Source organism: Crocodylus siamensis, chromosome 4 (genome assembly GCF_052110815.1).
Source record: "Crocodylus siamensis isolate JL-2025a chromosome 4, ASM5211081v1, whole genome shotgun sequence".
In the NCBI taxonomy this organism is placed as follows: Eukaryota; Metazoa; Chordata; order Crocodylia; family Crocodylidae; genus Crocodylus; species Crocodylus siamensis.
In genome coordinates, this window is record NC_143398.1 from 51,287,355 (window position 1) to 51,314,396 (window position 27,042).

Sequence of the window (27,042 nt, forward strand, 5' to 3'; positions counted from 1 at the left end):
CAGCCTCTGCACTGAAGCACCCTCGTGCCCCAGGCAGTCCCATCAGTGTCTACATATGCATTGCTGCACAGTAAAGAACACCACCACAGGACACTACTTGTATTTACAGGTATTAACTTACAGCGGAGTTAATTAATTTCCTGTGGCCTAATAGGGCGGCACGTGTACATGCTTACTGCGGAGCTAATTAGGCAGCTCTGCAGTAAATGTCTTGTGCAGATGTGCACACTTACACAGATATAAATCTGGAGAAACTTATTTGGGTTCAGACTGCGATCCTGCAATTGGGATTTATGATGGGGTAAATGAGTAAAAACATGTGGCTTCTTGTCAGAATAATAGCCTTTACATCACTGCATTTAAGTCCGGAACAGCTTAATGGCTATTCCTGAATAATGCTATGGGTAGACAATAGAGCTGTGTGAAATGTTGGCAGCAGTTTTATTTCAGAGATGTTTCGGGCTGTTTTGGTGCCCGAAACACCAAATCCAAAATGAAATGAGGCATCTGAAATGTTTCGGAAAATTTTGGAGTTTTGGGGCTGGGCTTGCAGGGAAAAAGCTGTATGCTGCTGCCCTGCTGTGCAACTCGGCTCCGCAGGAAACAGAGATCTGTGCTGGTGGTCTTCTTGCTGCTGCTGCCTGCTCTGTGCTGCCCCGACAACTTGGGAAGGAAACAGATTTGGCCAAAACAAAACAGGACAGTAATCCGGAACACCGAAATGAATCACTGTCCTCCAAGCTGAATCTGAAACTGAATTGAAACACAGCTGTTCGCACAGCCCTAGTAGACAAGCCCTAACTCCCACTTAGCCAGGGCACCTAGCCAGAGCAGTGAACAGTACTGTGTTTACTTGAATCCGAGATAAGGTCCCCCTCCCCCATTTAACATGGAGATAAAAAGCCCCTCATCTCAGGTTTGAGTAAAAAGCAGAAGCGGGGACGGCCCTGACCTAGGGTTGGGGTTGAAGCTGCAACCACTGCTCAACCTCCCCCACCACTATTCCCACCCTCTACTGCTCTGGCTCCAGCTTTGGCAGGGCTCTGGTCATACTATAGCCCACAGCATGGAGCACAAAGTTGCTCCAGCCTGAGTCCAGCCTGGTAGAAGCAGCGGCAATACAGTTTTAGCACAGGCTCCAGCTCTGGAGCTCAGCTGGAGCTGTTACCACTACAACAACTGCTCCATGGCCAGGCTGGGGCTGGAGCACCCATGTGCTCTGTCCTTTTGCCTGGAATGGAGTCAGAGCCCTACTGAAGCTGGAGGGAAATGGCAGTGGGGGGCTGACTAGAGGCTGTGAGGGGACAGAGGTGGCAAGCAGCAGGAGAGGCCAGGCACTGAAGAGGGGCAGGTGCTTATATGTGCAGGCACTGGAAAGGCAGGCAGAAGGAAAGGCAAGGGATAGGCTGCTAGATTCTACCACCACCTGCCCCTTCCATGTACCTGCCACCTCTGTCACTGCTTTCTCTGCTGTAGCAGTGTAGGGAACAAGTATAAGATGACTCTCCAATAATTAGATTCTATACATGCGAAATGATAGCAAATTTAACATTTTTCCATGCATAGAACTCATAATTGGAGGGTCATCTTAAATTCAGAGTCATCCTGGATTCAGATGATAGGGCACTGGAGACAGTCAGTTACAAAAAAACCCTTGAATAATTGTCAGAAGTCATCTTGCCCCGCTTTGTGCTTAGCTGCAAGAGAATGCTTCTTATCCATTAATTATTTCCAGTCTTACTTCTCTAGGACTAAGCATGCCACCTCCATTGTGACCTTGGCCCCCCACAGTCTTGAAGTAGAGGTGCTAGAAGGGAAATGTAACAATCCCATTTGGTCGGATGCTCACAGAGGGAGCAACAATAATCATTTCCAATCCAAACCCAAAGTTCCACTCCTCAGAATTTTATGTTGTTTTAATTTTTTCAGGATGACATGTTTCATGCCTGGACTGTGTCTGATAGTTTAAATTGGAGCAAAACCAAATTTAATCCAGTTTGACTACAAAGGGAAAATATACTCTGCCTTCATTATGGCAACTTTAATATGAAGAGTTTTGCAGTTGATGACAGCTTGGGGATTGAAAGATGAAATTTTGCTTACAAGTAGCCTACACGGAGGAGAAGCGTCTTTGATGAGACTTGTCCTGATGAAAACTGAACTTGATTTGATTAAATTATGCATCTCTTAAGAGTCTCTACTGAGCATGTACAGTAGATCCCCCCCATCCACCCACATCTAACTCCTAGCATGCATGTAGCACCTATACAACTTACTCTTCTGGGTTATCTAGCAAGTCTCGATCATCCTCTGATTGAACTTCTTCCCAGGATTTCCCAAATTCCTGAAAAAGCAAAAAAGAGAAGTAATTTTTCAACATGTGACAGTTGGGAAAAAACAGACCCCACCCCCATTTAGATGCAAGGCAACCTAAGCCAAAATCAACAGCTTAGTCTGCATTTACTTTGTGATGTTTGTGTATCTAAGCAATCCATACAGCTTTGCTTTAATAATTCTTATTATCAACAGTTTTATTCACCTGCAATCAGGTATGCCACTCATTTTGCCTGGCAAAAGCAGCAGTGTGAAATCGGATGCATGCCTCTCAAAAGTGACATGTAGGCCCAGCTGACAACAACAGTATTTCAGCAGTAGAGCTGTACCAAGATATGGTGCTAGCAAAGTGCTGCTCATGTGGCTGCAGCTTCTACTGGCAAAACTGCATGTCTGCCAGGATAGCTCATTCCAGTTTGCAGATTCTGTCTCTCTGAGCAAAATGAGCTTTCCTGGCAGCAAAAGCATAGTTTAGCCAGCATGACTGTGCATGTGCTAGGAGCTTTTGCCAGTAAAGCTGTCAGTCAGGGATTATACCTCTTCCCATTCGTAAATGACATACTTAATTAAGTGTGAAGTATAGATTTGACTCCGGAGTATTAAAAGAAGGCAGTATGACTCAGGAGAAAATTTGTAGTCCAGTAACCAAAAGCTTGTTGCCAGTTCTGCCACTGATGCATTTACCGGACTCCCTGGATTCCAAAACAATGCGTGTCCACCCTCCTCCCCGCAGTTCAACTTGGGGGGCAAGGGGAGGCTGATCTTAGAATTGAGTATCAGACAAAGCAGAACAGCGCCATCTGGTGTCTGAGCTTCTGTAGCCCCCCCCTTCCTCCCCACTCAGCCACAAACTTACTTTATGTCTTGCCTATTACCTGCCTAGCAGCTGCTCACCTTACAAGTAGGCAAGGATGGCAATGGGTCAGTGTGGCCAGGATGGATCTGCAGGGCTGGGATGGGAGTGAGGTGGTGGATGAGGGCCTGTAATGGGATTGGAGGGGAAGGGCTAACAGGCTGGGGATGGGGGCAGGTATGGTTGCAGGGGTCAAAGTATGCGGGGTAAGTAGGGGTTTCCGGGGGTAGGGACAGCACCAGGACATCAGGAGGACAAAGCAGGGAGCAGGAACACCTGGAAGGGGGGACCTAACCACAGCGGCTGTCCCCAGCTAAGCCCAAAATCATGCTCTGTCACTCAGGGAAGCCCAGCACACTCAAATGCCCTCTTCCCCTGTGGCGAGTCTTCTAACAGGCTCTCCTGAGCTATCAGGGTATGCCTTGGCCTTCAGGTGCTCTACTAACAGCAGTAATGGCAATGACTAGGAACTTTTCCTTAATCATTGACTGCGTTGTCCTTTCACACAGCAAAAGTCATGCTCCACTGCCTTCCACGGAATTTGTCCCCTGCATGGGAGGTAGTCCCCCAGCCCTGTAAACCCTCCTGGGCTAGTTTAACACCCTGAGCTAAAACTCATATGTGCACATACATTTTTTTTTTGGAAGATGTGGGTAAAATCTGCTGAATTATTTTTTCCTGTCCTGCATGTTTTTGTAAAGCCTGGCAAAATAAGGCTCCAATAGACATGTGGAGAGCCTGCTCTGACATGGTGTAGTGCTCCAGCAGCCTTCCGTGTCACGTGCATCAGTGTCCCTACGCTGAAAAAAATGGTGGTGGAGCACTCTGAAATAAAACATGTTCAATGAGCTTTAGCTCAGTGCCCCACTACCATTTTTACAGTGCGGGGATGCTGATACACGTGACCACTTTTAATTAGCGCAGCTCACTTATTAAAGTGCCTGAAGCTGTCCCAGAGCACATGTAAAAGTGCCTACAGGGCCCAGGTTTGGATGGGGTCCACTATAATATCTAGTATAGATTCACTTTCCACGTGTGGAATCTAATTACATGGGGGGCAGTCATCTTACATGCAAGGTTGTCTTGGATTTCGGTAAATATGGTATGACCTTGACAAAGTCACTTCATGCCACCCCATTCCCTCTAGCCCTTTATGTTATGTGACTTTTAAACTCTGGCAAAGAGTGAGTGAGTGAGTGAGTGAGGGGTCTAGCACAATAAGGCTCTAATCTTGATTGAGACTTTAGGTGTTACTATAATGTAAATAACAGAGCCAATAATAGACTGAATGCCAGTGCACTAAATACCAGCAGTTTTCTTCTTTGACAGATTCTGCCTGCCTTTAAAAATACACCAGAACAAATATAACTGACTAGTTACATTAGTGATATGTCTGTACTTATACTTTTGATGGTTGCAGGGTATTCACACACATCCTATTTAACCATCTTGTCTCTGTCTTTTTCCAAATATCCCTGAGGTGTATGGTGAAATTTTAACAGGATTCGCCATAAATATTCACATTTGAACATTTTCTGTTCCTTCTATTAAAACAGTCACTCACTGTAATAAAGACATTTATTAACAGGTCCTGGTAACAAGCACTATTATTATCAATGTAGTTTTATGAAAAAAGACTATGGACACATCATTTACCAATTTAATGAGAATTTTCAAAGTGGTTACAAACTGCTGGCTAAATAGTACCCAAACACCTCATCTCTAGATGGCCCTTACTGTACATTGTCATTGCAGATTATGGAATGAAAATTCAGTAGTTAATTCAGAGATGCTCTGTTGCAGTATGTAAACTTTCCAAGTCGCATGGAAGACTCATTAATGTCACCATTATTGTGAGATAAGATGAAGCCATTAACACCTCTCACCACATGTTCTCACAGCTGCACACCAGTTTCCTTTGGCTGCAAACCTCATTGCTTGTAATAAAACTATGCAACCCACAACTGCAAAATTAACAGATGTTTTCACATTTTTCCTCCCCTGCCACTAAGACATACATACATAAGTAAACCAAAAAAATATTAAACTTTATCTTCTGCAAAAATGCTCTGCAAAAGGAGAAAACAACTGAGCATGAGTGTCTTTTGTCATGCATGTAGAGAAGGCAGAGAGGACATTTCTGAAAAAAGCTCTCTTTTTATCCTACTGGCTTTTTACAGAAAAAATTCTGAGTTTTTTTCTGCTCTGGAAGATTCCATTTCAAAATCAAGGACCAGTGAAGTTATTTGTGACAAGAGGCTGAAGCTGAACAGTTAGGAGGGAGTGGATTTTAGGAAAGATTATTAAAAATCTCTAGTTTATTTATTCATTTAGTTTTTGTTTTCATTAATATCTATTTAACTGTAAAGCCTTATGACCATCTAGGACAAAGAACTTTGTCAAGCATTTAGCATCCCTGCTTTTTCATCTCAGATGCAAGAGCTCACTACAAACCTCTTGAGACCCCCTGAGAAAGTTTTAGCACAGAGAAAACAGGACTCGTTCCAGGTCAAGAAGTGGAAAATACATATTTAAAAAACATTCAAGCCTTTATACACATATACACAAGTACACACACACAAACAAAACACAGTGGTTTGTGAAACCTCTTTTGTAGTTCACATTACAGCAAGGCTGCATATATAAAAATGGAGAGCAAGTGCAAAGATGGCTGCATTTTTCCCATTCACAATACAGTTTATATCCAGAAAGCCAGATTTTCCTGCTACTGTCTCTCTCCTTAGCCGGCATGCCCACCATTTCAAGGGTTTCGTAGACAGCAAAATGTGTGACGATGAGCGGACAACCCTTGGTAAAGGGCCTGAACTACTAAGTTACCACTTTCCCCAGATGAACAGGTGTTCAGCTGTGAGGAAATGGGAGTTTCACTCCTATGCATCGCAACATTAAATAGCAGCTGCCTTCCCCTGCAAGTACACCTTATCTTCCCCAGAACTTAAGGTACCGGCCCCACTTTTTACCGTACATTTGACCTAAACATTTAAGGGTGACAAGGGCCTAAACTTTGGGGGTTGGGGCACTGAGGAAAAATAGTTTTAAAAATTAAGATGATTAAATACTTTTCGTGCGGTGTTATCATGTTGCCTGTCTTTAACCATCCAGTTGTCTCTCTGTTTATGGCAGAAGCTCTTTGAAGCAAGAGTTATATTTCCTTGTGTGCTTGTAAAAGTACTCATGTGAAGGATCACCAGTTCTAAATGCAGCCTGTGACTTCAGCTTTGGAGGCATTTTCAAAAAATGTCTAAATGGCTCAGGGGCACAAGTCCCATTGGCTTTCAATGGGATTAGTGCACACAGCTCACCTTGGTGACTTGGAAAATCCCACCTTAATTCAGTATAATTACTAAATATCTAATAACCTTGTGATTGGGGCCTAGGGATGAAGTTAGATGGATAATAAAATGTCAAGAAAAGTTCCTCTTTCTTTACAACCAAAGATTACATCTACTACTATACAGTTACTGAATAGCACCAGAGCATGTGACCAATAATTGAGGCAACAGATCAAAAGCCACTTTTGAGTCGCAAAAAACCCCCAAAAAGCCTTGGTAAATCAGAAGACAAACTATTTACATGTGATTTCACATTTACATTATTCCAGCTTTGTCAAGAAGGCTAATTAGGGCAGACAATGACCAACATAGAAGAGATCAGATCAAAAAAGAGAGAGGAAACAACTTCCTGGTTAAGAAAGGAGATCCTCATAATTAATTAGACTATAAATGCTAATGAAGCCAAAAGCATAAATGGGAAAAACAAAGGCTAGGCTCCTGCTTGAAATGAAGTCAATGGGAGTTTTGCCACTGACTTCAATGGGAAAAGGAACAGGCCCCAAGGTTGGGAGGCAGTTCAATGAAAGCTCTCAGTACATGTGAACAAAAAGACCTTTAAAACACACAAACACACCAAGAAAAACCTCCAGTTCCAGCTCCCATTTCTAAAGGTTTATTGTATTCATTTTAAAAGGACTAAGGATTAAAAATAGATTATATCACTAGAAACCCATTTATTTATTTATTTATTCAAACTATAACAATAAGCTTGACAGATCTGACAGAAAGATCGAAAAACTCATTTGTCTGTGAAACAGATGCCACAGTAGTCAAAAGCTACTAATCTTTATAAATCAAGTCATGTTCTGTAACGAGCGATTGAAATACTGGATATCACTCATTTCAAAAAGGTAAAACCCCCCCCACATATTCTGCTATCCAATGAAATTGATCTTGCTCAAAGGCATAACTTTCCATTTTGGCACCCAGTAGAGGGGGCAGAGGGAACTCTTACATCCTGGTGCAGACTGTGGCAGCAGCATGGGCTGCTGCTCCTTTGTGTAAGCCCCCCCCTCCCCCAAACACAAACTGCAGCGGTGGTGCAGGTTCCCTGGGGCTGCCACTGTGCCCCTTTTTCTCCTCCCCCAAAGTCACAGTATTGGTCTTACTCCTGGGTGTTTCAAGTCAGAGCAGAAAGGACGGAGTGTTCTTAGAGGATGAAAAACAGGAAAGCTGCGGGCACTTGTATTTAAATAAATAAATAAATAAATAATTCTTCTAGAAAAACTGCAAAAAGTGGGGAAAGAAAGCAAGAAAAGCTGCCTTTGGGCAGCTTCAGCTTCTGGTACTGAATCGGGATTCAGCTCAAAAATAACTTCATCGCATTAACATAATCACTATGGTCAAAATGTGCACAGTAGGAACTAACATTATTTGTCTTCATAAATATGGGGTAATCCATTGAAACTCCATTGAACAAATTACACTTTGTATTCTCTTTAATCTCATTCCCTCCTCTGCAAAAAAATGAATAAAGAGCCCACCAAAGGTCATTTAGAGTGCAAACACACTCCACAGTGTCCAAGACACTCTAAAAACCAATGTGGTTGGTACTAATGAAAACATTTAGACCACATAAAATTAGCATGCAGTCTGTTTGCATTACATATTTTACAGTAGATTAGTTTATAGATCAGGAAACATTTTTCAAAGAGTTTTGGTACTATTTGGTTTTCTTCCTACCGACAAAGCTAAGCTGCCTCACTAGCAGCACTTCAAGTGTACAAGACAGAGGGAAGAGGCATATTCTAGAACCTCCTAAAGAGAAATCTAAAATAGTTTTTTTCCTCTATGCACAATAAGGCCAAGTATTTGAGACTGGGAATCACATGTTGTATACGAGTCATCAGATAATGCACCTGCTATTCCCCTAGGCTGATTATTATCTGCTTGTACCTGATACAAGTAAAACTTTTAGGGTAAAAGCTAGAAAAATGTTGTGACTGATTTGTGAAGTGCATCAATTTAAAAACATGGAGTACGCTTAAAATCACCTTAGAAATTGAAGGATTGTAAATTGTGGGCAGGGATAAATAAAACTGCTGTTAAAGTATGGCTATGGGATGGTGACACATACTAACAAATGGCTAGCAGAGTTATGGTAATTTAAAACAGGCTTCAATTAACTTAATAATACAACCCTGTGGTTACTGCACGGGATGTTACAGGAAACATTCCTGAAAAAGTTTGAGAGAGGCGTAACATCTTTATTCAGACTATTTTTAGTATTCCTCTGCCTAAAAGGTAGATTCTGAAAGGCACGCTTTCATGACAGACAGCTTGAGTAATCAGTACCTGGTTAGCCACATGCGATAGCCATGCGGGATCTGCTACACTTCAAAGCAAGACCTACGCATGTGATTGTGTTTCCCATGTGTGTCACCAGGACCTCTGAGGGCACATCCCTTGGTTCTCTATGATTCAAGAAAGGTGAGCTGCCCTATGATCCTTTCCCAATGAATTCTGAGAAGAACTGTCTGTCCTTCTGGGGCTAACAGAGAAAATTACGGGAAGGCATTGGAGGACTGTCAGTATTACAGTGATTTAGCCTGCACCCTCACTACTAAGTGGATGAGTTACCAGCCCAAATTAGTGGAATCCAGATTTTCTAGTCCACATCCCTACCCAGGCAGATTAGCCACACTGAGAGTGCCATTTAGCTCTGATGTGAAGCTTTGTATATAGATAAGAAGGGGTGAATAAGAGACCAGGCTGGTTTTGCCATAAAGACATACCCTTAGTTACAGGGTAGAGGGAAACATATAAAACCTCTAAAGTTACCTGAAGCAGCTCCTCAAAACATCACATTCAAGTCTGAAACACACAGCAGGCCTAGCAGCAAACACTGGGGATGCCTGCTTTCCAAAAGTAAAGACATTCTAAATTTCAAGCTCTGAAAATCCCAAATGTCCAAGCAGTGACATTTTCCCATCCAGAGATGGTATCACAGTCCTAGTCTTCACATTATTGATATTTAGATAGGGGTAAGTAGTAGAGAGCAGATAGATTTCTGTAACAGGGGAACCCAACCCCTGTTACTTAAACAGATAGAAGGCAGCTTTATATAGCTGCAAGTAGTGGCAAGCAGCTGATTTAGTGTCAACTGCAAAAAGGTAAGCAACCAAAGGGAGATAGTGGGGGCTCCAAAGCTGAAGCAAGTGGTATGCAACTGTCCTAGAGCAAGCTGCCATGAAATAGGCTACAGGGCCCAGAGCGCTGGGCACCTAGCTAAGTAGTGGCTGCAGCAGACCTGAGCAGTCTGCTGATGAGCAACGTGTAGCCCCTGTGCCCGGTTGAGGGAGTCAGAGAATGTGAGTAGAGCCCAGGGCCATGTAAGTCTGGCTCCAGGGCTGGAGACAGCACCTGGGCCCTGAATGCCAAGGGGGAAGGAGAAGGCCGCAAAACACAGGAATAAGATAGTAAGGCAACCTTGAGGGGTCGTCTGAGACAGCCAGCTGGTAGGGGCAACAGGTTTTGCTTGGGTTGCATGAAGCCCAGGTGTTAATTTTTTCTTCTGGGAACACGTGATGGTTACTTATGAACGCTGTTAGGCATAGGAGTAGCTAGAAGAGTGCAGGTCACTAAAAGTGCCCAGCAAAAGGTACTGGACTGATCACTAAGGACTGTGCTGAGGATTGTGTCATGGAGAAGAGAAAAATCACCCAAGACTCTTTTTTATTGTAATACGTAATATTAAAGGTGGGGCAAGTAGAAAAAAAATGGAGGTTGCATCAAGGCTGGAGCATGCAGCAGGTAAAACTGATTGCCAGGGGCCATTGGACTCTGGGATCCAAACTCCAAACTTGCAACAATTTTACATTGGAAAGGAGAAGGAAACAAACTTGCCAAAAAATTAGAAAAGAAAGGCAGGTAAGATTCTAGAATGAAGCAGGGGAGAGAACAATGGAGAAGAGAGTAGGCGACGCAGTCGAAGATGCATGAAAAAAAAAATCATAACGTGTATCAACATAAAGAAAACATGTAAAAATTACTCCGCTCACAACCAAAATGCAGACACTTCTTGGTTATAATGTGGCAGCTACAGAAACTGCTATTCTACAAAGAAACTGAGATGAGATGCTAAACAATTGGCTGGTGGGCTTGCTAGGTAGATGGATACACAGGAGATTTAGACTGAATGTAATTATCTAAGTAGAACTGTTAAATCCATCACAGGCAGGCACATCAATGTGGAGACAGAATAGCAAACTTTTCCCCCCTATTTTACTTGAAATCCATATAACATCATCTTGGTAGAATAGGCCGTCTTTCAAATTATTTGCAATTTATACCTAGTAGAAAACTAATTCAAGCCAGTAAAATCTCAGTTAGTGCTTCTTTTATTTTATTACTGTACCTCATTTTCCCTGCCAGTTGTTAAGGCTGAGACTGAACACTTATGATTTTGATTAAAGCATCTTCAAGCTGTATTCCATCAGGTCTCAAAATTGATTCTTAACAACAAATGTTTGTTAGTCCTCAGTTAAATTCATTTACATGATATTGGGGGTAATTTATTAAAGTGTCCTTCACTTGAATTTTGTCCTTTGTGCAAAATGCTAGTTCAGTCTTTGCAAGAAACTGTAGCTCTCCCATCAATTTACTAATTATATGCAGAAGCTCTTACCAAGTAATTAATGATATAAAATCTGTCATATTCCCTATTTTTGGCATTGATTTTGCGATGCTGCTTCTTTCTCATGTGATCCTTAAGTGTGTTTTTGTCTCTGAAGGTTCTCTCACAATATAAACACTGCAAACTAAAATAAAAAGGTAAATAGATTAAAAGGTATGCAAATCAATACAAAATATTTCAGAGGTATAAACTGTTTATCTGAATGATCAGCAAACAAACAATTCTAAGAGCTTGAAGTATACAAGTATCATATATATTAATATATACGTAAACTGACTATGAAGCAAGAAGCCTAATGCTATTGGGGAGGGGAGGGGAAGACCATATAAGAACAACCACCACCAATAAAAACAATGCGTTATAGGTAGTTAAGTCTTCATCTCACAAACTACAGAATAAGAAAACTTTTTGATGTATTGAAAACTTTTTCTGTTACAAAGTCCATAGATTGAGCTCTCACCAGCCTAAAACAACAGACACAATCAGGCTTCTCAGACACGTGCTGTAGAAGAAACAGTGAATTTTTACTGCAATACATCATTCAGAAAAAATAATCTGAATGAACTAAACAACAATGTTTATCACACTGGCCCAACGTTCTCAAACGAGGGAAGGCTCTCATCTGTGCACCACAAACCTTGATGATGGGACTTTTCAGTAAGTTAAAATACAAATGTTCTATTTTCCACCCCCCACAGTCAAGGGCTGGAAATCCATTGGCCAACGAGAAGTTAAAAGCAGCAAGCGTTCAGAAAGGGGGAGACACGTAGTTCAGTTGGCAGGGAGACTGGCTATGGACTGGAAGGAACTGGGTTAAAGAAAGTGAAGCACTGCCTCATTGGCCTGTAAATGGGACACCTTTACCTGTACGCCTTTAGGAAGGATCAAACAGAACTACACACATTTTAAAACCCTTCTCCAGTATTATACAACATGAAGCATCCTTCTACTCAAAACAGTATGTTTTGATGCCTAAATATCAAAACTAAAGCTTTGGAAAGGTAACCTTTTTTAGCGCAGCAGGTTCCTATCCTCCTAGATAGTGGGCTATAAAATTGCTTGCTGGAGTGAATTTTAGGTTTCACAGAAGCACAGTAGTCACCACAATATAGCATATTTTAATGTTGTTCTGGTAGGGAATTAACAGAGAACTGAATTTTTGTTTGATGGATGTATACCTGGAGGTGCTACAAAGATCTAGAACATGTCTGTGGAGTAAGATAGTTTTGGACATCTCACTAAGAGCAGCAAGGTATTTGAGGTTTGTAAAAAACTAGCTCCAGGGAAAAAGACCAGTTGGGACCAAAGAAACACTTTATAGTCTGAGTAACAGTCCTGGATATTCCACAGGGAATGGGCTCAAATTTTGGCCTCTCCCAGGTGAAAGTGATGGTCATCAGAAAGACCACCTTGCTGCATGGGAAGAATTACATACTTAACTTTGCAACCTTTTGCATTGCTCTCAGGCATTCAAGACCAAGCCAATATTCTATGGCAGTTCTCCATGAATCTTAAGAGCACGAAGTAAATATGCAGTTGTGAAGTAAGGCCTGACATCCAAGCATAAATAGACCATACTTTCTTCCATGCAGGTAGAGATAAAGAAAGATAGGGAAACCACTTAACATTTTCACACAAACTCAAAATCCTGGTACTTCCTCATTTTAATAATCCCAGAATTTGTTGGTAGATGGGGACATATCCTTCTCTAAATATTAGTCCACATGAAGCCCTTTGTGTGTTAGCCCAGAATCTTTCTGGCCAGCAGTCTCTGCTGTACACATGCATCCTGTAACCCCCTCAGAGCAAGGGAACAGCTAGCTGTCATTCCTGTGGCACCAAGTCAGAGCCTACCCATTCTCTTGATCTTCCTGACTCATTGTGTAATTTAGGCTGGTTGTCAATTACTCTTAGTGCAAATTAGACAAATTTGATAGATTTTATTTTAAGAAATTGTCTGAGTCCCACCTTGATAGAGATGAGTACATCTTATGCCCAAGATCAGGTCCCTGGGCCTTAAATCTGCTCTCTGAGATAACACTGTGGCTGCTAATGATGGAAATAGGAAAACGTATGTTTTACTTGAAAAAGCTGTTTATAGCAAGGATGCTGTTCATGATTGTTTCTTTAACACACACACACACACACAGCTTGTGATGCTAGTCTAAAATTATTCTTGATGGAAAAATCTGCGCAGAGTGCATTTGACTAAGGTATTCCCTTAGGAGCAGCTCTTTTCTGCTTTGAAGTTGATTTCAACAAGTGCTCTGCATATAAGATATGCAGATTTACTGGCCTTAAGAGAACTCCTGCTGTTACCAACACTTGAGTTTGCTGATTATCCTCCTCTGGTCAGTCAGTGGCTCCTCCTGCCTGAGGCAGAAAGAAGAAAGCTCTCTAGCTGGGCACATACTACTGAGTCCCATCTTGACCCAGAAGAAGGGGAAAAAAAAACACCTCGAGCTAACTTACTTAAAAGTGATCTATGTCGGGGGCACTGTATTTCTTACCTTTGATAAAGCATTTTACATCGCTGATGGCCAGCATTGCTTCTGTTTGTTACCACTGCCATTGTTACTGTACACCTCAGATTCAGAGGTGTTAAGGTGATAAGACTTCTTCTGCCACTGTACCTGTGGTATCAGTGGATAATTCCCAAAGGTTGTTCTCCAAGTGGCAGAAATGTGCCACAAAAAAATGATACTGCATCAGTATCGGATCCGACCTGCAGTGCTCCCCAGAGGTCTAGAAATGTGGATATAGGAGAGTGGTTAACATTGCCACTGCTCCCCTGCTACCAAATTTCCAAGCTCCATGTGGCAGAATCAGGGTCAGGCTCCAGCTGTGCCAGCCTCACATGGTAATATCAGACCCATGGACTGGATCTGGCCTGTGGATCAACTCAGCACTGCTCATCTAGCCCATGAGGCCAAAAGGTTGGGCATACTGCACTGTCTTACATATATATTCTACCTTCTTGGGTAAAAAGGTTCAATGTGCTTCTAATTTTAATCTAGAAAAAAAAAAAGTGCGCCCTAGGTATCAGAAGCCTGGGAAAAACTGGTTTAAATACCCTGGCAGTGGGCGGTACCACCTCTTTTGTTGGCCAACATTGGATTCACATTCACATGCAACTCCTGAACTGGAACTGGAGTTGCCATTTTGTATTGTATTCAGAGCTGACACCATAGCCTAGAGTACTGTAGATTTAAAAAAGCCACTTTCTCCACCCAGTCTCAGCAGTATTAGGAGCTCAGTCAAGTCAAGATCTGAGGGTCTTCCTCTTTCCACGCCTCAAGGATCAGTTCCTCTGTGACAGGAATTCTATTCCTCTGTATTCTTCTCTTTGCTGGAAGTGGCATCCCTTTTTCTAGGCATCCTCACCCAAGCTAGTTCTTGGGAGAGAATACAAGTCTGTGTTTCTCTCAATGCACCCTGGCACTCAGAGGGAAGAATGAATAACATAAAAGCTAACATATTTAACGATTTCTTTGCCTCTGTCTTCCTAAGTAGGGACCAGTTCAGCCACCTCCCTGCTGGGCCCCCCTCGGGCCCCGAGAGAGACACGCCTGGGCCAAGGGTTAGCGAGGAGTTAGTTAGGGTACTTCTGGAGAGGCTGGACGTGTTCAAGTCCGCTGGTCCGGACGATCTTCACCCTAGGGTTCTACAGGAACTGGCTGAGGTCATTGCGGGACCCCTGGCACAGCTCTATGAGCACTCGTGGTGCTCTGGCGAGGTGCCGGAGGACTGGAAGAGGGCCAATGTGGTCCCTATCTTCAAAAAGGGAAAAAAAGAGGACCCGGGAAATTACAGGCCAGTTAGTCTGACCTCAATCCCGGGTAAGCTCTTTGAAAAAATTATCCTGGCACACATCCAGGAGGGCCTTGCGGGGGAATGCATGCTCAGGGGCAACCAACATGGGTTTATCAGTGGCAGGTCTTGTCAGACCAACCTGGTGGCCTTTTACGATCAGGTCACCAAATCATTAGACGCAGGGGTTGCTGTGGATGTAGTCTTTTTGGACTTCCGGAAGGCTTTCGACACTGTCTCTCACCCTGTCCTCATCAAAAAGCTGGGAGACTGTGGTGTCGATGCCCACACGGTCAAATGGGTCGCCAACTGGTTGGAGGGCCGCACCCAGAGGGTGGTAGTGGATGGGTTCTTCTCGACCTGGAAGGATGTGGGCAGTGGGGTTCCGCAGGGCTCGGTCCTCGGGCCCGCACTGTTCAACATCTTCATCAGTGACTTGGATGAGGGGGTAGAAAGCACCCTGTTCAAGTTTGCTGATGACACTAAGATGTGGGGGGATGTGGGTGCACTAGAAGGGTGCAATAGGCTACAAGCTGACCTTGACAGGTTGCAACGGTGGGCGGATGAGAATAGGATGGGGTTTAACACTGATAAGTGCAAGGTGTTGCACATGGGGAGGAAGAACCGGCACCACACTTACAGGTTGGGGAACTCCCCTCTTGCCAGCACGGAGACGGAAAAGGATCTTGGAGTCGTCATTGACTCCACGATGAACATGGGCCGGCAGTGTGGGGAGGCAGTCAAGAAGGCCAACCGTACCCTGTCATGCATCCACAGATGCATCTCGAGCAGGTCCAGGGAGGTGATCCTCCCCCTCTATGTGGCACTGGTCAGGCCGCAGCTGGAGTACTGCATCCAGTTCTGGGCGCCACACTTCAAGAGGGACGTGGACGATATGGAAAGAGTCCAGAGGAGGGCCACTCGTATGATCAGGGGTCAGCAGGGCAGGCCTTATGAGGATAGGCTACGGGACCTGAACCTGTTTAGCCTCCACAAGAGAAGGCTAAGGGGGGACCTTGTGGCCTGCTACAAACTGGTCAGGGGGGATCAGCAGGTATTGGGGGAGTCCCTGTTCCCCCGTGCGCTGCCAGGAGTGACCAGGAATAACGGTCACAAGCTGGCGGAGGGTAAGTTTAGATTAGATATTAGGAGGCGCTACTTCACAGTCAGGGTGGCTAGGGCCTGGAACCAGCTTCCAGGGGAAGTGGTGCAGGCTCCTAGCCTGGGGATTTTTAAAAGGAAGTTAGATGAGCACCTTGCCGGGGTCATCTGACCCCGGTGCTCTTTCCTGCTAAGGCAGGGGGTCGGACTAGATGATCTACCTAGGTCCCTTCCGACTCTAGCTACTATGAAACTATGAAACTATGAATAGGATCATGATAATCATAGGAGAGGCACTCCAGCAAGAAATGCTAGCCTACAGGAAATAATGGGGGCATTTGTTCTCCAAACTACAGCTCCCATGAGACAGGGCTCCACAGCAGGGAAATTAGTTCAGCCAAGTTTACTGTTTACCTACTGTAAGCCTCCTGAGTAAGCTATCTTTGAATGTTCCTTTTCTCCTCTGCTCTGAAGGGTATAAACATTACCATGCAGAAATCATAACCTTACATGTATGAATACTGAACTTGCGTGGCTGCTCATCTACTCTGCAAAGAATTTTACCCTCCTTCAGGGCCCCGAACCTTTCAAGCTCTGGTGAACTCTTACTGCTACTGTGTATTACAGAAAGAGACAAGAAGGAAAGAAATCAACCCTGTTGTCAGAAAGCAACATCTCTCTCTAATTGGTGCATCCTACATCATATCAACCTAATAATAGCCCTCTGTCTTCCAAGTTCCCAACATATTTGGTGAACCACTGCATAACGCTCAGTTATGCCTAGATGACTATCTTTCTACCAGAGGCTTTTTTAAAAATAAATTGTAGACTTCTTATAGCTTTTGGTATTAAATTCTTATGGTCAGACTATTTCCTCTCAGGGACTTTCTAAATGATTTATGGACTGTATTAAGATTTCCTACTCTTTCAGCAGATTTACCAATCTCCTGCTGAGAAACGGCACATTCTGCAGAGGCACAGGAGACATCTGTTGGTTACTTTAGAGATGTTCCTCTGTTTGAAATCTATAGAGCAAGAATTTCAAGTTCAGTTTATACATTTACCAATCATAGTGACAATTTCTAGGTCAGGTGCCCAATTTGCCAGGATTATTCTAGAGATGTTGTCTAGACAGGGATTGTAATCATCCTTCTGCTTAAGAGGTAGCTGCTACCCACTCACTTAATATAGATTCTATACAAATACTTGGAGAAAAGGGGTGGCTTAACTTATTCGTACAGACATGTTCATTCTCACTGACTGCCCAACTCTCTCCTTTCCTTGAAGTCTTTACATAGATCTCTACGTTAGGAGGGAAGAATCCTCTCTTTTCTCATGTCACTGTTTGAAATAAGTCCTTCCTATTCAAAAGGTGGTAGAAGCTTTGCGAATACATGCTCTCTGAATGTCCTCCCCCCATACAATACCACTGGAAAGCTTGGCAGTTCACTTTAATTCTGTGGCTCTGGATGTCTAATCAGTCTCTGGGAGGAAAGACCCTGCCTTAACAGGGAGCAAAGTGGGTTGGACTGAGTGAGGCTAAGGATATGTTTGGTCTCCTTGGCCAATACAGAGCCATTGCTATTACTAATGCCCTTTCTGTCCTGATCTCCTGGATAGTTTCAGGTAGCAGGAAGAATGATGCACAGAAGGCCTACTGACCATCTCTGAGAGCCCTTGATTTCTTTTTTTGGGGAAGGAGAGGAGAGGACTTGTACTTCATGATTGATGCATGTTGATGTATTAAGCCCTATGCATAGGTATCCTCCTTAAGGGAAAAAAAACCAAACAAACTATTAAGCCAGACCTACAGTCATGTTATTGAATCCAAGGGTACAACACTTCTCAATGAAGGCTGGCAATGAGAAAAAGATACAACTAAATCTTGCAGGGGGGCAATACCCTGGGATTAAGCACTGAAGGAGAAATAACATTGCAAGAGATCTAGAAACACAGTGGCATGAGACAGTTGCCAGGAAATCCCATGGAGAGGTTATTTATGCCTGGTCCTGGATGACTTCTCTTAGATCACCTTTTTTTATTCCTCTTTAGCCTTCTCCTATCACAGGTGCTTCTGAGGGAAAAAGGGCCCTAAGGGAGAAAGGAGGGGTGGCCCAAAACAGCCTGTTCTTTCCCCAGATCTTCCAGGTTGAGCATCACAAGGAATAGTGAAAGGAAACATCAGTGACATCTCAGCAGTAGAGAGAAGCTAGATTCAAAATTCCCAGTGCATGGGAAGACCAGACATTGCTACAGAAAGCTAATTTACATCCCCAAGTTTTGAATATGTGTTTTGCAGCAAAAGGTCTGGTAAAACTTGAAGTGTGGAAGCACAAAAAAAGGTAATGGGTTGCTGAGCATAGTTGGCTATGTAGTTACATTTAAGCTTGGAGCCCATTCAAACAGATATATAGGCAAAAGAGAACTGTCAACGTTGCCATGAATCTACCAGGCAAAGAGCGGAGCTATAGGTACTGGAATCATTTAGTATCTGGTTATGAAGTGACCATGAATATTGAGATGTGGTCCACTTCAACAATCAAAGAGCACTATTAAATAGTCTTTCTTTCAGAGGGCTCAAGAGGTTTACATTATTGTTGAAAATTAAAAAATTATTATGTTAGTCTTATTAATTCAAGCTATAGATACCTCTGGGCAGAAAATCTCTGTTTAACTTTTAAATCTGGCTGCAACTGAAAGGGTTCTCTTAGAAATCTACATTACTCTGCCAATGTATGCTACATGAAATTTTTCTGCCATTATATTATTCAGTCAGATTTCTCTCTGTATTCCATTCGTTTCCTATTACTTAACAGAGACACTGTAGAGAAAAACAAGGTCTCCCTCTCTGTGCACTGGACATACATTCAAGGGCATTCTTTCTCTGAAGTAGTTATTACTTCTGTCCTCCTCTGAAATAGTTATAAGCAAGCAGTCAAATGCTGAGTTTTCAACCTAGCTCTCTTACAGTCTGGGAATGAGAAACAAAACATTTCAAACACCTTTGAAATGTTCTAAAAGCAACTGAAAACACTTCAGAATAGTACCTCTTGAAAAGATGCACTGTTTTGGAGCATTTCATTTTGTTATGTCTGGACAGGGGCAGAGGACCCATAAGTCCTCCAGAATCCCAAAGCACTCTTTTCTCCAAGGGGAAGGGATTGCTGGGTAGACAACTGACAGGTTGAAAGGACAATCTACTTCCTGTCCAGCCATCACACCCTGCTCCTCAGGCCCCTTGATAGTGCCAAGCACTCTAGCCCCAGTTGCCTCTGCTGGAAGGAAAGGGGGTGGGGAAAGGAGATGTTCTGGGGATTTGGGGCTGGATGCCACACGGCATGCAGACACATGGCTGCATGTAGCCACAGCAATGCTGAACTGTTCCATCCGGGGTTGGGACAGGGGCTGCACATGTGTCCCCCAGCTAGAAAGTTTCCTCTTCACTAGTGCATTTCACTTGGAAACATTTCACTTGTTACCTCTGTCCACACCCTTACTTGGCAGCACAAAAATTACCACTTGATTTGCAGCACTGGGTGTTCTAATTTTACTTTTTCAAGTGCTATGGTACACCAATCCTCTAAAAAAGCATAGGACATAGTCATTTTCAAACAGCTGAAGTATTAATCATTCCTAAGACTGTTCCTATTAAAGAAAAAAGAATTCCCTCCCCCCAACTTCAGATAGTTGTGGATTTAGTAGTTCTGTCACTGGGTTAGCAGGCTTAGCTGTCATTTTCTCACTTTCAGATGCCAAATGAAACTAACAATTTCCAGAGGTATTAGAATGGCACCAATAAAAAGAAAATGAACATTACTGGCAATCAGCTTTTTTTGGCCAGTGTAGCTGATAATGTCACCAATAAATAGAATATGCCTTCTGGCCAGGGCCCCTGGATGCTGCGTGCATGCATGCACATGGCCAGGAATACAGCTGAGAAGCATGGAGAGCAGCAACTTGCAGGTAAATTTGTGCAGGGGAAGAGGCTTGAGGGAGGGAAGAGGCATGGGTGGGGGAGGGCACACAGATCAAGGACCCCACAGTGAGGGAAGGAGTGGTAGGGGCAGCAGCTGGGGTTGGGGTTGCTCCCCAGCCCAGGTGGTGAATGGGACCTGGGGCTGGGGCAGGGAGCAGAATGGAGCCAGAGGCAGCTTGTTCAGGGGGTACGGGAGTCGGGTGGGGAGGCTCCCCACTGCTGTGTGCACCTCCTGGGGAAAGCATGAGGGGCACGTGCCCCCACAGATGTGTGCACAGGACAGATGTAGGCTGCCCACTGAGGGCTTGGGACTCCCCACCTTTCTGCCTTTCTCTCCAGAGCCCTACACCGGCTGCGTGTCCCCTGCCTGCCTGGCAGCAGTGGGGGTGGCAAGTTGTGTCTCTCACTGCTGGACGGGCAGGGGACAGGTGGCTGACACGGAGCCCCTGGGACAAAGACAGAAGAGAGAAGAGCCCTGAGCCCACAGTGAGCAACCCACATCCACCATTACCCCCCACTTGGCTCCGCTCTGGTTAAAAGCACCCCCTTGCTTTAAAATGGTGGCAGCAGCACACATTTGATGAGCTTTAGTTCAAGTGGCACCACCACCATTTTTAAATACCAGGACGCTGATCCCCTGGACAAGCTGCTCACGGCTGTTCTGCTCCCTGCCCTGGCCCTGGGTCCCATTCACTGCCCTGGCTGGGCAGCATCCCCAGCCCCAACCTCTGCCGCTACCCTACTCCCTTCCTCACCGTGAGGACCTCAATCTGCTCCCCCATCCCCACCCCCCATGTCTCTTCCCTCCCCCACACCCCTTCCCCTTCAGAGAGTTACCTGTAGGGCTCTACCCTCCACACAGCCCAGCTGCATTCCTGTAAATGGGTTATCGGATTGGTACCAGCTGATATGGCTGGTTAATAATCAGCTATTGGTATCAGCCATAAAAGTCTTTATTGGTGCACTCCAACAATTTCCATGAGTGCTTATGCCTGGTAGGCACACAGAGGTTTTCCTTCAAGTGAGGCAGAATTTCCCTATATGTACCAACAAGTCCCTTACAAGTCAGTGGTATTATAAAGAACTTGCTCCACAAACATGTATGGAAATGTGAGGCCAGAGTCAAAAGTGCTTTGTACTCTATAGTTTAGGCCATTCACAGCGGGAGCTGTGGGACACTGAATATTTTTGAAAATCTGACCACAGGCGCCCATAAAAATAGCTCACAATGATGAGCATCTGTTCATAAAAGAAGAGTATGACTGAAATGCAATAAAACCAGAATGAGTAGCAATCCCTGTATAGCTTGATTTCTTTTTTTTTTTTTCTTTCATCAGAGATAGGGAAGATCACACAAGTATTCTAGAGGGGCTAGAAAAAATGATAAACCATGCATGGGAGCATGTAGGAATAGCATGCATTAATTGATTAAAAAAAGGAGAGAAATGACAGCAGAAGGTTGTCCTTGGTGAGACAATCTGGTTAGCCAAAAGATGCAGTGAGAAGTACACGGGCCTGAACAGTTGCTTGCACCAAAAGGCTTAATTCTCAGAAATCAATGGGACATCTGTGTATAACAACTGGTGAACCATCCTAGTCCACCCTTAAAATAAATGTACATATTACAAAGACAATATACAGAGGTTTTCAACAAATGCAAAAACATTTTTCCTAATGTTATACTAATAAAAGCAACATTCTCTCTTCTTTTTAATTGTGCCTGAATGCACTATTAATTTCAATCTAACCCATTTCTGAGGCTATAATTAAAATGACTTAAGGCTACATTAAAAAAGTTACATACCTGTCAAGTTTCTTTTGCAAGACAGCCAAAAATTCATTACAGTTTACAATGTTATCTGGTAGCCCAACATTAAAAGCATGCTCTCTTGCCATGTGATTGAAAAGGACAGACCTATAAAAGAGTTAAACAGAACGTGAAATATCTAGGCATACATGTGAGAATTATTCAATTAATGCTTACAAAATGCTAATTACAGTAAAAACGGATACAAGCCAGCATCAAAATAAGCAGCAATAATCATGTTTCTCACAGAAGTGTAATCGGTTTGATTTCAACTGAAGTAGAAAGTTTTCAATTTGGGCCCTGTTGCATGTTTCTAAGAAACTTCAAATACTCAATCTACATATATGAAATACAAGCTGCCCAATGAAAATTAGAAATGCTATTTTGATTCATATTTTTATTATAGCTCATTTGTTAAATTGTACAAATAAACCACCTGTTTCAAACAGGTATCTTGAGAAGTAAAAATAAAAGGTTATTTCTCAGCTTGCTCTCTACTCATTAACAGAGAAACTTTACAGATCTGAGTCACATTTGCAATGATGCCCCTTCAACATAAATGGTCTCTGAAGTGCATATAAACAAATACAGATGAAGTTATTTTTCTAATGAACCTGTATATTGGTTCAATTCTGTACAGCCACTTCAGGCTCATTTTGAATTCCTGGCTGAATTACAGGGCCCTTAATGCCCCATTTTCATTTATATGACAGGGTATAAATGCACAAAATGATGTGGTCACCTAACTGACAGAGATTCATGAGTTTTCTGTAAAGTCTTTCCTTTTGAAGCTGGAGATTTGGTGGAAAAGGGATTTGAATCTGATTTCTCTCTCTCCACTTATACTAGGTGGAAGAGATTTAACAGGAGAAACTACTATTGGAGGAGGAGCTGCTCCTCCAGAATACCCAATAGCTCAGCACTTCAGACATACTCATGAGATTCTTGGGTGCTAATCCCAAACAGAAGCTTCTCAGTCCCACCTCTTTCAAAAGTGGCTAGAAGCCTACTCTTCTCTCCTTGACACTTCTGACGAACTACTTTAGGATGATCCCCACTTAAGTTTAGGATTTTTTGATTATCATTCTTAGGTGCCTAACTCTCCACATATAATGTACTGGGAGATACAATGCCTAAATAGGGGTAAAGGATTTCACTGGGTGGTATAACACCCAAAAGTTAGGTACTGCAAGAGATTTAGGGGCTAAATCCACAGAAGATACTCATTTTGCAACTGAATAAATCAAGACACTTCCCATTAGAAAATAACTTCTTTGAAAAGTCTGCTCTGTTCATTTTTTCACCATGCGTTAAAAATATTTATGGAGAACTTTCAGATAGCTTTTTAAAGTATACTGCCAAGGAGTTATGAAGAGTCCCTCAATTTCATTATTAGTTCCACATTCCATTTTTGCTTCTTCATATGAAAAGTCATATTTCCTCTTCTTCTCTGCAGCTGTACATAACAGCTTTTAGCTTCCATCTGACAACAATCAGATAGGCCCCCTTCAAATACTGTGATTTTTAGATTGATCAGAGATGGCATAAAACACAATTCCGTTGACTCCTAATGCTTGGTTTAAAGGCATCACTGAAATAACTTCCCCAGCTCTAGCCATTGTAGAACACGGGTTTCCAGCTTCAAGTATTATATCAACATTATTCTTCAGATGCAGAGTACTATTTCTGTGCCACTGAGCCAAAACATTTTAACTCAGCAAAATACGAATGGGGATATGACGAAGAGTTAAGAAAATAAAGAAAACAAGCCCCAAATACAAACCTATTTCCTGTGAATTCTGTGTCACAGAACAGGCATGTACTACAAAAGGTTGTGTCATATCTCTCCCGCTGTTGCTGCTCCAGAATTTCTCTCTGTGCAATCAGATAAAGTACTTAAATACTCAGCCAAAAGAAAGTTTCGTTAAGATCATTCTGTCATTAGATTTCAAATGGTATTTATGACCATTTTAATTTGGTAACTGAATTTTGCAAGTTCAGAAAAAAAGCACAAATTTCAAACATTCCAAGAGCATAGAACAGTGATTTTCAGCTGTGGTACCACAGCACCATGGCATACTGTGAGATCCTTTGAAAGGCAATGCAGGACGTCAGGTGGCAAGCCTAGGCTCATCCCTGCCCAGCTGTCCCTCCTCTCTCTCTCTCCCCTCCTCCCACCATCTGGCCTATCTGTATGAGGAGGTAACCACTGTAATAAATAACTTAATTTTTTTAATGAAATGCTGCTCAAGTCTCAAAAAGTTGTGGAAGGCCGCCCAGAGGCTAAAAAAGATTGAGAACCAGTGGCATATATAATGATAGCTTGCCATTTAGAGAAACCTAAAACTCATGTAATGCCATACCAATTTAGCAAAAACAAATATAAAATGACAGCATTATCTAATTTAGCTATTTTAATAAGCTATCATAGAAGGCACATCTACTTGAGATGCTTAATGCGCAGTAGACTAATTCTACTGTGCATTAGCATATCAGCACGGTTTGTGCTATGCACACTAATGTGCAGTAGTATTAACCTACTGTGCAGTAAGCCTTACGCAAAAAGCATGTAATTGCACTTACGGGACGTATAGCAGCCTGTGTGTTTATTTAGTACCTAATTATACAAGTCCTAAATTTAATGAGCAGTAGGCACTGTGTATTAATGAACATGTAGACGTGCCCAGAATGTATTAAAATAATGGTTTGTGTGTGAAACGCAAATTAGCAATGATACAAGGTAAATTTTAAATTTGATCCTAAACGTCCTAAATATAACCACAGACAGGCCAAAGGACATTTTTCTGTATACAAGAGAGATCACAAAGTATATCAGTTTCTACAAAGGGTTATGGGGTTTAAGGAACAAAGTAGAAATGGAATATTTGACCATCAGGGCCACTAGCCTTATTTGCTTTGGTGCAACAGGTTGGAAATTTCAAAATATCTGGTCATGGAAGTTTAGCAGCAAAGAAAACTAACAGATCTCATTGTGACAAATCTCAGAGTATCACTGTAGCAATGTGATAGCAATGTCTGGAAGAAGCATTCCTTTTTTGTCCATGTCAGGACAATGTTCGTAACCTTGTGGAGAGCTTACTGTATTTCCTCGCATACCTCTCTCCCACCTTGCTTTTGGAAGGCAGAATGTAGACGGAAAAGGTTTTCCAGGGTCACGGTCTAAGCACTGGCTTTTTCATGGAGAAGCTGTTGCAAAATGACTGTGGGTTTCTCACTCAGCCGAAAACCTAAAAGCAGCTCTGAAAGGGTTAATATTGGACTCCATCCTTGCTTGCTGAGAGAGAAGCTGACAGCCATTTTGCAACTTAACCCATTTAGCATCTTTAGGCTTCTATTCCAGAGAAGAAAACCAGGTCACATCTTTTCCCCACTTAAGATGTACAACCCAAATTTGGAGGAATGGTTTTCTGGGGGAAAGTGTATAGAGTATGTGAGGAAATATGGTAGCCTTTGGCCTAAAATTTCTCATTTTTGTTGTCTGATAGTGCAGATGGTGTTCAATCCCTGTACAGAGTGGAGCTGCTGCATTCTCTAGAATGCTCCTCCTTGATGATCAGCCATCTCTGCCGCCTGGCAAGTGCTGGGACTGTGACAATTGGTAAGTCAAAGCACCTCAGCCTATTCCTACTCATTTCTCCGACAAAACCCTATGCTTCGCCTCATATCCTCAAGGTCCGTCTCAAACTTTATTACGAAATATGTTCCAAGGTTAGAACTCACTGGAAACACCAGGCCCCAAGTTTATAGAAATTAGGGGTTAATACTGGCTAGAAGTCTTCCCCAGCTAATCTCAATTTTTTGAAGTGAGGCATGGGGAGAGGATCAGTGATAGTCAGCTTTGAAAATTTACCGAAGGCGCATTCCCACATGCAGGGACATGCATTTGCTGTGGCAGAAACAGTGGTGGCACGTATCTGTGCCACCGCTTTATGTACCACAATATGCCCCCGCATGCGTGCTCTGGCATGTACCAAATTGTTCCGGGTAGGGTAGGGGAGGCTGGGGCCAGCACCCCTGCTGGCCCCAGCAGCCTAACCTGGGGGCCTCCTGGGGCAGCAGTGGTGCCAATCCAGCCACACGGAGCCTGGCCAGCAGCTACAATGTGGCTCTGGCCAGTCAGGCTCCGTTTCCAGCAGCGCATGCTGCTGCCATGTATGCCACACTGCTTCTTCTTTGTGGCTTTTTTTGTTTGTTTTTTTACACTGGAATCACCCGGTGTCGAATTTTGGTGCCATGCTGCTAATTAGCAGTGTGGTGAATGGGTGCATATGCACCTCATGCAGTTTGTAGTGCCTCAAACAGCTTTGAGGCAGCACAAACTACAGGTGTGCACTCATCTGGATGCGCCCCAGGGGTTCAATCATTTTACACCCAATAATGAAAGTGCTACTGAGAACATTCATTCTTTTTGACCTCTTAGCAACTATGCCTTATGTTTTTAGCCAACCCCTGTTAACCCTTCAAAAACTGTAAAATTATTAAAAACAAAGTAGATTAATCTATACCACCTGGTGTATATCATCTTGAAAATCATACTTGGTACTAAGTGCTTACAGCAAGAGATCAAAAGAACTTTTTCCAAAGACCTAACAGCCCAGACCAAGTGTCTACCATCAGGTTCCTTAAAAGTATCAGTTCAAATTCCACCAAGCTGAATCACAAAGTAAATAGATTTCATAGACATTAGGGCTGGAAGGAACCTCGGAAGATCGAGTCCAGCCCCCCACCCGAAGGGCAGGAAGTCAGCTGGGGTCGTAGGATCCCAGCAAGATAAGCATCCAATTTGCTCTTGAAGGTGTTCAGTGTAGGTGCTTGAACCACCTCCGATGGCAGGCTGTTCCAGACCTTGGGAGCTCGGACAGTAAAGAAATTCTTCCTTACGTCCAGCCTGAAACAGTCTTGCTGTAGTTTATGACTGTTTGACCTTGTCATCCCTTGGGGCGCTCTGGTGAACAAATGTTCCCCCCGATACTGGTGGTCACCCCTGATAAAAAAAACTTATAGGTGGCCACTGAATCACCCCTGAGCCTGAGCTTTTCCAGGTTAAAGAGCCCCATGGCTCTCAGCCTGTCATTGTAAGGTCTGTTCTCCTGACCTCTGATCATGCGCGTGGCTCTCCTCTGGACTCTCTCAAGCTTCTCCACATCCTTT

The 27,042-nt window shown here is 43.2% G+C and overlaps 1 protein-coding gene across 1 annotated transcript in view; it reads right to left on the reverse strand.

Moving 5' to 3' along the window:
* The window catches only part of ZNF277 (zinc finger protein 277), a 90,814-nt gene that overhangs the window by 7,508 nt on the left and 56,264 nt on the right, over positions 1-27,042 (reverse strand). Inside the window, exons 5-8 of the mRNA XM_090042284.1 lie at positions 23,654-23,745; positions 21,868-21,978; positions 11,168-11,300; positions 2,277-2,344 (exon numbers count right to left, since the gene is read on the reverse strand). Coding sequence (XP_089898410.1) covers positions 2,277-2,344; positions 11,168-11,300; positions 21,868-21,978; positions 23,654-23,745 — 404 coding nt within the window. The remainder of the gene's footprint in view (positions 1-2,276; positions 2,345-11,167; positions 11,301-21,867; positions 21,979-23,653; positions 23,746-27,042) is intronic.